The sequence below is a fragment of the Gadus macrocephalus genome, chromosome 20, assembly GCF_031168955.1.
Source record: "Gadus macrocephalus chromosome 20, ASM3116895v1".
In the NCBI taxonomy this organism is placed as follows: Eukaryota; Metazoa; Chordata; class Actinopteri; order Gadiformes; family Gadidae; genus Gadus; species Gadus macrocephalus.
The window spans coordinates 1,405,160-1,416,733 of record NC_082401.1 but is presented as its reverse complement, the minus strand read 5'-3'; the positions used below and the strand labels follow the sequence as shown (position 1 = coordinate 1,416,733).

At 44.7% G+C, this 11,574-nt stretch overlaps 1 protein-coding gene across 6 annotated transcripts in view; it reads left to right on the top strand.

Annotated features, from left to right (window-relative positions):
- Nucleotides 1–3,288: 3,288 nt before the first annotated feature.
- The window catches only part of dip2a (disco-interacting protein 2 homolog A), a 155,671-nt gene continuing 147,385 nt past the window's right edge, over nt 3,289–11,574 (top strand). For 3 of the 6 annotated variants that reach the window (XM_060040939.1, XM_060040937.1, XM_060040936.1), the window contains exon 1: nt 3,308–3,875. In XM_060040939.1, coding sequence (XP_059896922.1) covers nt 3,740–3,875 — 136 coding nt within the window. In that variant the 5' untranslated portion in view covers nt 3,308–3,739. Of the gene's footprint in view, nt 3,876–11,574 lie in introns of all 6 variants that reach the window. The other 3 variants (XM_060040942.1, XM_060040938.1, XM_060040943.1) reach the window with 2 other exon arrangements.

Here is an 11,574-nt window from a genome sequence, read left to right as displayed (position 1 = left end):
AAAGCCGCAAAGACACGGTATTCTAAATTTCTAACCTGGTCGCTGTGGATGAACTCCGCTGCCCCAAAATGGCTAATCATCCCCCCGACTAAAGCGCCCACTATGGTCTCTGCCCCCTGGTCAGGCAGGGGGCAGAGACCCCTGGTCAGGCAGAGCGGTCACTTGGTAAAATAGTCCATGGCCGTGAGGACATACTTGTTTCCCATCTCTGTACAGGGTAGCGGGCCCTCCACATCCACCCCAACCCTCTTCATAGGGAACCCCACAGCGCACTGCTGTAACTGGGCATGGGACCTTTCAGCGGGGCCTTTGCGAGCTGTGCAGCCATCACAGTGGCGACAGAAGTCCTCGACGTCCCTCTTTTTCTGCCCCCAGTAGAAGCCAAGGCGGAGGCGACGCAGGGTCTTTGTCACCCAAAATTGTCCCGAGCCCACAGCATCATGGACTGCAGCTCCTCGATCAACCGTACGACCTGCCCTTCTGGCTCCTTGAAAGTCATCAGCCACTGCAGCGTGGAGTGGTCAGTTCTTACGGGGAAGCGCAGGCATCAGAGGTAGTCAGTGTTTCCCACAGACCAAGGACCAATGTGTGGTGCGCGGGGGGGGGGGGGGGGGGGGGGGGTGGTAGCGCAGGCGCAGCGCAGGCGCAGCACGGCGATGCGGCCGTCAGTGAGTGTGCATGTAACTCCGCGTTTACATGCGGACACATCTGATTCGCATAGATGTGGAAGAACAGCTCAATCGGAATAGAAAAGTATCATATATATACGCCTCAATCGGTTCGGAATACAATTCTATGCGGAATAGAATAGGTGGTGTAGTCCGCTATAAATACTTCCGATTAGTTTGGGGTTTAACTTGGAGCAGCTGCAGTAGTTCGCAATTGGTCCACTCCGTCTGTACTTTAATGCACACCGAACATTACCGCTGTCAAGGAAATTGGATTTATTGCCTGATTCACGTCTTTGATATTAGCACTCCGTAGTAGTTACAGTAGTCCGGTAACTTATCAACCCCAGCGTGTCCGGTTGCTAAGCGACGGGTGACATCGGTGGGTTCATGTGTTAGCATCGTCGCTCTCGCTCCGTGTGTGTGTGTGTGTGTGTGTGTGTGTGTGTGTGTGTGTGTGTGTGTGTGTGTGTGTGTGTGTGTGTGTGTGTGTGTGTGTGTGTGTGAATGACAGGGAGAACGAAAAAATTATCTTTTTTTTTTTTTTTTTATACAATAAAAAAAACGAACAAAAATAAACCGCTTGGGACGAGTTTGATTCAAGTTTCAGTTTGTACCCACAACACAACCGGATTTGAATTATTATGGATTATTTTGGACAATGAATGAGGTATTAATACCAATACTCTTTGGCTGGGACCAGAGGCGGAGTGGCCGTCGGGACGATCGGGAGATTTCCCGGTCGGCCGGCCGGCCAGCCAGCGAGTTCAGGTGGACCGGCCCACAATTGTGTTGCGGCCTGCGAAGTCAGTTGGACCGGCCCATAGTTGTGAGCGGCCGCGAGGCGTCTGCAAGCCGGCCCTGAGCATAATTTATTCCCCGCCAAGACGCCGTGAAAATCCCCGAAATAAATAATATATGTCTCAAGAACATCCAACCAATATTTATACCACTGCTTACTCTCTATGTCTCATTCATGGTTTTTTTTTTATATTATTTTTTTTTACTTAATTTAATTCTTCATTATTCAGGCGTTACAGAACTTTCATGGCCATGAATAAATAATACGAACTACAGTTTACTTTAATATGTTTGTTCTTGAATTGACGTAATGGAGCAAAGACTCCTGGGATTGGGAAATGCGTTTATCCAATAAACAGCTTGCAGGTCAAGTCCATTTTCGGAAATGTAGGGGGATAGCCCTAAAGACGCGTCAGATAGAGAAGGCGAGCAAGTTCGTGGTTGCTTGCTTTTGCTTGTTGTGGCACTCGGAAGGCAAGAAGAGAAAAGAGAAAGGAGGGGCTGAAAAGGCCAGAATAAAGAAGAAGCGGATGCTGGAGGGGGATGCATCTAAGTGCTGAAATCAGGCATTAAAGAGTCGTGCAGGTGAATTAGCCAGAGCTCCACCATTGACGTTATTGCTAGGCGGGAGCTAGCACAAGCTGCTAGTCAAATGTGTATGTGCTGGCTGGTATATTTCAGACGAATTAATGACTTACCTGATCTTTCTCTTTTAATGGATGGAGAATACGTTAACAGATTTGGAACATGTAGTAGTAGTCGTCTAGTCGTGTCAACACGTTACACCGGTATTACCGAGCATAAATGGTATAAACTTTGAAACTAGGTCACTCCGTCAACTCTCCTCTCATACTAGGTGACAGCGTCTTATAACGTTCTATATTATATAATAGTATAATATAATTTTATAGATAATATCACGGCCAAAAGCTCTGCGCCTCCGGATGGCTGTAGTGCGGGGAGCACTACGGCCATCCGGAGTGCTTTTGTTTACTGGCGTTGCTATGGTTACTGGTCTTGTAAGGAAGTGCGCCAATTCTCGGAGCGCCAATTCTCTTCCGCACAGAGCAGAACTGTGACCTATTTTACCCATTTTTAATTTCTTAATTATAATTATATCATTCATTTTTACCGATTTTTTTTTTTATTACTGAAAAAAAATATAAATAAACGGTGTTGCAGGGGGGTGGGGCCGGACCGGGGAGGATTCTCCCGGTGGCTATTACTGCCCCACTCCGCCCCTGGCTGGGACGATGTCAACATTGGGTATATGGAGCAGAACATAGTGGGCAGGGGCGGAGTGGGGCAGTAATAGCCAAAAAACGGGACATATGACTCATATGTCAACGTTTTTTGTATGCATTTTATTCATTAGTAAGCTACATGGATATGCCATCTTTCAGAACCTTTCATTACCTGCACTAAAGAGAATAAAAGAGCGCATCCTCATTGTTTGATTGTAGTCGTAGGTATTGTTGTTGGTGCTGAGTCCTAGTCCTCAGGGCTCACTTTGGGATTGGGCCATTCACATGCCTAACTGAACATGCCTAACCATTTATTTGTTATCACAGTGTTGTGAAATGGAAAGCTGTTTAAATGTTTCTATGGGAGGTAGACCTGGAGAGGTGCACATAAACATACAGGGAAGTGTGGAGCTAGGATTAGATTGATATCACTGATATAAGAACACTGAAAAGATTTCAGATAGTAGCCTATTGGCTGAGTTGGCAGTAGTGTGCAATGCACCCTGGCGACAGCAGGAGGCGAGACAGTATTGCAAGAGGGGATACCAGGGCTGCACCTATGACTGGCGAGTCCACTGGGCAGAACCACCTCTCCTCTACCCTGCTGCTCTTATCTCTCACTCACGTGCACACGAGCACAGCCGACGTCCACGCGCAGGGTTTCGGCTGCTGTTGCTATGACGCAACGGCGCCTGCGCCGCAGGGAGCAGCGGGGAGTTGAATGAGTCAAGTCCCCGGTCTGGAGGAGTTTGCCACCGTCAGGAGGGCGGCTGAGAGCAGGGAGGCCGACAGAGCAGGGAGGCCGACAGAGCAGATCCGCAGCGGACGATGGACGTCCACAACACGGGGCCGTGCGCTAGCCTCTGAGCTAGCCGTGTCATGACGCGTGGCCGTGGAGTCTTTTCTCACACATCTGCAGCCAGAGCACCACCACCACCTCTACTACCACACTATACGCTCGCCTAGAGGGGCTGATCCTTGCTGATCTGGTCCTCTGAAGGGCTGAAGACTTTAACTCGGGTCGCCATGGCTGAGAGGACCTCCAGCGGTCCGCTGATGGAGCCGCCGGCCGCCGCCGCCGTCGCCCTCCCGGCTGCCGCGGTGACACTCCCGGCCGAGGTCCGGGAGCGGCTGGCCGAGCTGGAGTTGGAGCTCTCTGAAGGTAACCACCGACCATGCATAGAACAACTGACAGTGTCACCGACACATGCTGTTTCTGCATATTATTCGACCTGGTTGATGATAACTATACTATATCACTGCGAGTGGATAACGTCCAGACCAGCACACGATAGTGAAGGTTTCTGGGGGAGTTTCTATGCATCCTTTTGGATAATCGCTGCACAGTCACCCAAAGTTCAGACATTGGGTTATACAACTGTAAGACATTGTTGACATGAGCAGAAGAGGGTCATTGTGTTCATATGGTCTGTGAGTCTCTCCTGTCTGAATCAGAACAGCTGATGGGACACACCCATACTGCACACCCCAGAACAACAGCCTGCTTTACACACCCCAGACCTACAGCCTGCTTTACACATCCCAGACCTACAGACTGCTTTACATACCCCAGAACTACAGCCTGCTTTACACACCCCAGAACTACAGCTTGCTTTATACACCCCAGAACTACAGCCTGTTTACACACTAAGCTTGAACTACAGCCTATTATACAGTGTATAGCAGGCCAGGCTTTAGTTCTGGCGGGTGTAAAGCAGGCTGTAGTTATGGTGTGTGTATACTTTACACACCCCAGAACTACAGCCTGCTTTACACTCCCCATAACTACAGCCTGCTTTTGGTTGTCTCGTTCAGTTATACACAAATTAATTAAAGGTATGTTTAATGGTTGGTTAGCCAGAATAGTGATAAAATGTGTATTTTAGTGCATATAACGTTTGGTTGCCTTTCTATTTCACAGTGTGGGGTATGTGATTTGTTGATGTGGGACACATTAACTCAAAATATTATCGGGTTTTAGTTGTATAACTCGGAACAGTAACGTTATGCTTTCTGTTTAATGCACTTGTTGGCCTCTCTGGCGATGGCTTTGAATAATGGTTTTCATATTAGATCTGATTCGCAGCTATAGAACTTGCTAGCTCTTTGTTTCTGACCATGTTAACACATTGTTATAACAACCCACCATGGGATTGTGTGTCTGGTGTTCTCCTCATGATGTCATACACTGTCAGGACTTGATTTGGCTCAAGGTGCAGGCTTTGATAAGCCCTGGTGGCTTTATGGCCACTGGCCCAGGTGGAAGAGCACGTTTCCAGGAGTGGCTACTAAAAACCAATCTATATCTGTCCCGCTTCCTCTTCCTGCTCTCCTTCTTTCACGTCCTGTCATGTTGGAGCTTCCATACAAGCACTCTTCATGTGCCGCTAGCCTTCCTCTCTTCCTGTTACATTGTACTGTCTATACTGTAACTGATGCCTTCAGTTTGTTGTATTTGTTGTATTAGAGCAGTTTGTTGTATTACAGCACTTGCTTTACTCATGCGCGTACACACATCTCTCTCACTCTAGCTGTGTGTGTGTGTGTGTGTGTGTGTGTGTGTGTGTGTGTGTGTGTGTGTGTGTGTGTGTGTGTGTGTGTGTGTGTGTGTGTGTGTGTGTGTGTGTGTGCCCCCTTGAAATGTAGGTAAATGCACTGTCAATATTTATTTATATCTTGAATCCGTAATTTTTCCTCCTTGCTCATCGTTGTGGACCTTGGCCCTCAGGATGCCCTCCCAGTATAGCATAATTCTATAGTCCTTGCTTTAAAGGAGATGAGGCAGAGAGAGAGAGAGAGAGAGAGAGAGAGAGAGAGAGAGACTGAGCCCTTCTCATAGGGATTTAAATCCCCTGTTTACTTTAAAGTATATTATTTATTGGACCCATAAAGGGTGTTGGGTACATGTCCTCCACTTTCCACTATATTTGACTTTCTTCTTTTTTATATTTGTATTTCTGTACAGTGGCAGCAGTTATTGGATAGCTAGTACTGCCGTTGTTGCCTCTAAGACCTGGCCAAAGGAGAAATGTATACAATCTGCTTCGCTTTACACCAATGGCTGCAGCTCCTGGTGAAGCATTGTCATAGACTTTATGTGTTTTGATGGTGTTTTCCTGACTGGTTTCCCAGTCTCCTCAGCCTCACTCCACTTCACTGTCTACTGTCACACCTTTGGTGGATTAAGTGATCCTTTCGTCACAGTTACAGAGGTTAAAAGCTTGTTCCTGTGTTGGGTTTGAACTTGCAGTCGTATCATAAACCCTATTTTTTCAGTCTGAAAAAGGGATTTCTGAGCTCATAGCGAACCACCTTTTCAAACAAACAGTGTGGCTGCATTGGTTTTCGATTCCCAGGTGAAAGGTACTGGTTTAGATCCCTGATATCTGCAGCCTATCTGCAGTATGAAATGTATCTGAACCACTGTGGACAGAAGTATAACTAAATGGTAAGTGCAAATTATTTTCCGAAACTCCCTTGTAAAACAAATGGCATTTTTGTTCTTATTACTTATTCCTGTATTGGAGCTTTGATTGTTTACAGACTCACTTGTCAGTCTTTTTTGGCTAAACTGCCTTCTAAAGGACCACTTGTAAATGGAATGTAAAAAACCTACACTGGCCACCAGCATCTCAACCCCATTCTTCCTACACTGACTCCCTAAACTGACTCTCCCTGTAAAGGCCCCGTCCCATTACCTCTTGAGCCCTAGCCCTAGAATTTGCGCGTTCCCGTGGAGGGGTAGGGTGTTCATTACTTAGGGAGCAAGAGGGAGGGCCTATTTTCCCTTAAAGATTCCATTTCACTTTCTGAGGTTTTCTAACATTAATTAGAGTTCCCCTAGCCTACTTATGCTCCCCCAGTAGCTAGAAATTTCGTTGGGTATAAAACAAGCACTAGGCATTCTGCTCCGCTTTTGAAAAAACGAAGCTCAGAAAATGTCTAGTTTCTTATTTATTCTATTTATTTTAGGTAGTTGTACTATTGAGAAAACCTGACAAGTTTTCACTGCAGAAATGCCTTTATTTTGAAAAATATATATTTTTATTATTTATTAAATTTTGCAAAATATTGTTATTTTGAAAACACTACTGTACACCTTTTTTTGTTTTTGTATTTTTTTTATGCTAGTTTAAGTTTGTATGTTTGAGTTGAGAAATAAACATTTAAAAAATGATCAGTAATCGGTGTGTATTTTCCTTGACAACCAAGCAAGTAGACTCATCTCACCATTTGTTCCTTAATCGCACATTGCAATATGACTATTTCACCCAATCGCGCAGCACTACCGACAATGAGCTATGACCGTGCGAGCGCCGTGTGTGTGTGCGTGTGTGTTAGGCCCAATCCCAATGTCCGGACTCACAGACTTTGCTGCGCGTTCTCGCAAAATCATTAAGGCTTTAGGGCTGTCCCAATGTCGAATTCCAAAGGGCGTGAGGGTTTGAGTGCACACTTGCCGAGCTCTTTCCGTGAGTCTGCATTAGTCCAGACTTCACCTAAGGGAATTACCCACAGTTCAAAGCGTTGTGACTGGAGCTGAAACGATTCATCGATTGATTCGAATAATTTGATTACAAAAAAGGATTGATGAATTTTTCTTGCCTCGAGTCATCGTTTATTTAATTTTACAGCTGAGGTCACAGTTTTCCGCACGGACCATTTTTAGTGTGACACAACCGGCGCATACGCCACCCACAGAACGGACAGACGCGGCATGTTTTTAGGGGCTAACATCAGCACTTGCTAAAATGGAAGACATGAGCGAAAATAGTGAGGAGAGCCAAACGGGCAGGAGAAAGCGACAGCGAATGTCCAAGGTTTGGGATCATTTCACGTTGAATATTAATGAGAAGACCGTGGTGTGTGTCCACTGCAAGACCGAGCTGGCGTACCACAGCAGCACGACTTCCATGCTGCAGCATCTCAACAGAAAACACCCATTCTACGCGGCAGACCGCCGACCCGAGACAAGGTAATTTTAAAATCAATGCTGCTATAGTTTACGCTACATAAGTGCAGATGGAGGCTAAGTTGTTGTTTATTATGACAAACGTTATAAGTATAGCTAGTTAATTAAATGTGGCGGCTAATAATTATGCCCCCAAGACGTCACGTCACCACAAAGTTTTTATTTTCAAAAAGACAGCGCTGTTCAAGAAATAAATACACGATAGCTTAAGCTGACCCATAGCTGACAATACGGTGTTTTGAAGCAGACGTGTGTGTCTTGATTGATGGATACAATATCTAAATAGCAGTTTAATGTGAATGAACTTACCCTATTATCATATTGATCCATAGTCATTTTAATATATATTTTTTCTTTTTCAGTAATCCATCACAGTCTCGGATTGACACATTTATGCTGAAAACCCCATCATGTACCCCTGAGCGTGCAGCTGAGTTGACAGACAGCATTTTAAACATGATTGTCGCTGACATGCAGCCGCTGAGCATGGTGGCAGATAGTGGCTTTAAAGCAATGATTTCCACTTTCCATCCAAAATACGAGCTTCCATCTAGAACCTTCTTCACAACACAGATGGAGAAGAAGTATGAAGGCATCAAATGCAAGGTGATGCAAACCCTGCAAGAGACCAGCAGTGTTGCACTCACAACTGATATTTGGACCAGTGTTGCAACGGAGGCTTATATGGGGGTGACATGCCACTATCTTGGGAAGAACTGAAAAATTGTGTCCCACTGCTTGACAACAATGCCACTCGATGAGAGACACACAGCTGCAAATATTGCAGTGTGGATTGAGGAGGTAATTGCTAAATTTGAGATCCCACCAGAGAAAATCAAGGCTGTCGTCCATGACAACTGTTCTAATGTAGCAGCAGCAAAGATTTTGCAAGAAAGGCATGGATGGGCCTCAGTGCGATGTGCAGGACACACCCTCAACTTGGTCGGCAAAGCTCTCTGAAGATCAACCAGACTATCATCAAGTGTGTGGCTGCTGCCAGAAACCTTGTTGAACACTTTAAGGAAAGTGAACTGGCATTCACCAAATTGAAGGCTAAGCAGAAGCAAATGGGTACCAAGGAGAACATGCTGGTGCAGGATGTCTGTACACGTTGGAACAGCACCTAAGAACAAAGATGGCCGGTGACTGCTACACTCTCTGACCCAGCTGTGACCCAGAGAGGGAAACACTACCTCGATCTCAAGCCTGAACAGTGGAACCTGATTGAGGAGCTGAACCAGGTCCTTGAGCCCTTTGAATCGGCAACAGTGTTCCTGAGTGGACAACAATATGTCACACTCTCTGCACTTCCACATCTTGTGCACAAACTTAAGAAGAACATACAGAGTTCAGAAATTGAGACTGCACCTATGAGGTTGTTCCAGACTCAAGCGACAGACCAGATCACAGAAAGATGGCAAGGACTAACTCAGTCTACACCTGACACTCCAAATATCACCCTGCTTGCTGCTGCTCTGGATCCAAGGTTTCGAAAACTAAAGTTCTTGCCTGCTGATGAAGTCTTCAAGGTCCAAAGCACAGTACAAACCATGGCACTTGCTGCCAAACAGCATGCACAGCTGAACACTGTTGAAAGTGGAGCATCTACCACAGCACAGGACTCCCCACCAGAAGCACCTGCCAAGAGGGCCACATCATTCCTTGACTCAGACTCCACCACCAGTGATGATGAAGAACAAGATGAGGAGCAGCAGTCCAATGAAGCTGTACAGAAGGAGGCATGTTTTATTATTATTTTTCCCATTTTGATTCAATAACAATTTCCACAAGCATTTTACACACAATTATAAATGTTCTACAGAAACTGGAAATTACTTTTTTAAAACAATATTACAATATGTAATAAATAATTGTCTTTTGTCTTGAATATTCTACAGGTCTTCATGTATTTTGGAGAACATCCCCTGTCCAAGAAGGAGAATCCACTAACATGGTGGAAAAATAATGCAGCACACTATCCAACACTGGCAAAGCTGGCAAAGTCCCTGCTGTGTATACCCGCCACATCCACGCCATCAGAGCGTCTTTTTTCAGCAGCGGGTAACATCGCCTCAAAGAAGAGGGCAAGCCTCAGCCCTGAGCATGTTGATATGCTTACCTTCCTTCACTGCAATCACATGCTTCTTTAAAGACTTGTGTGTACACAGCAAGAGACATAAGGAGGTGTAGCCAAGTTATTCTTCACAGCTACACGTTTTTGCCTCCTAAATGCCAAAAAATGTTAAAAGAAAAAGATGGTTATGGCTGTTGTTATGTCTGAAATGTCGATTTTCAGATGTGAAGTTGCACAAATTTAAGAAAGTTTTTATGTTTTTTATTACGTATTTTTATTTTATGTATAACTTATTTTTTATACTAGGAACAGACTTAATAATTTTATTTATCTTTCTTTGCATCTCAGGATTTGTTTTTAAAGCCAGAATGTGTGAAACTATGCATGGGCTTGTTCCAAGTTTCCAAGCTTATGTTGTTCCTGAATTGCAAAAGGTAAAAACTTGTAGTTCTGAAAGTGAAGTAAATGCTTACTTAAACCCAAGAATGTATGGCACATAATTGCACTTAATTTACCTGTCAACATTTTTATTTCTCATGGTACAAGTACAGACTAATAAACAATGGGAAAGTAACTAAATTTGTACTTTTGGTAGAAAATATGGCTTGCTACTCCATGCATTTTTTCAATAAAATATGCTGATTTTTCAAAAAAAGGAAACAAATTGGTTGTTCATTATTAATTGACATGTTATTTTCTCATGTTTATTTGTAATTACTTTTCAATTAAGCAATGTATGTTTTATCAGATTACTCGATTAATCGATGCAATAATCGGTAGAATAATCGATTACTTAAATATTCGATAGCTGCAGCCCTAGTTGTGACGTTACTGTCAATGCGCGACCAGATGGGAATTTCAGCCTTTTTTTAGTGAGCCGGATCATTTGGATCAGCTCACCAACAAGAGCCAGCTCTTTTGGCTCCCAAACAGCTCTTCATATGACTAATTCTACCTTTTATAATTCAGCCAAATGTAGCCCCCTCTGTCTTATGATTAGTATGTGTAGGCCAATAATTAAGTAATTCAATACATCCTCTATACTGAAGTAGTATTCAAAAGTAAAATTTTGTTTTCATTGCATTTAAAAAAAAAAGAAAAAGAAAATTCCCAAACCGCCAAGTGTTAGCAGCATCTTTGTCATTAAACATTGCCAAGGTAACATGTGCTCTCGTGGAGTGCTGTCCCAATCCCATCTATCTGAGCCCATGTGGCCTCACGCACTCACTCATTTAGCACCTGAGATCAATTAAGTCCATTAGTCCTTAGTCCTCAGAGCTCACTTTGGGATTGTGTGTGTATGTGTGTGTGTGTGTGTGTGTGTGTGCGCACACTGTAACGCAAGTGTTGTAAACTTCTTTGTTATTTGGATAACCGTTCTGCTGTTGGTGTTATGGCGCATAACAGGTCGGTTCTTTGACGTCTCTGGTATTCCCACAACAAAACTGTAGTTGGGGTTATCTCAGCCATGGTTGAGAAGGAATTTTGGGAAAGGAACTTTGGCTTTGACTCCCTGAAGTACATGAACTGCGACATGGAGGAGAAACGGATTGTTGCCCGCAATTGTCTCCCGCCGGAGCCCTGCTGCCTGCCGCCCAATGCCGCAAGGCACCACCGCTTCAGATTGATGTGGAAGTGGAAGAACCAGATACGTCGGACATAATCTCTAAGCAGTCTCCCCAGGGTCTTCCAGTGCGGTATGCTGCCCAGAACCCACAGAGCCTCACAGAGATACTGGAGGCAGCAACAAGCGGCGCCTCAGCTGCCCTGGACAGCGTTGAGTGGTCGAGGGGGGGAAGTTTGTTATAGAGAGCA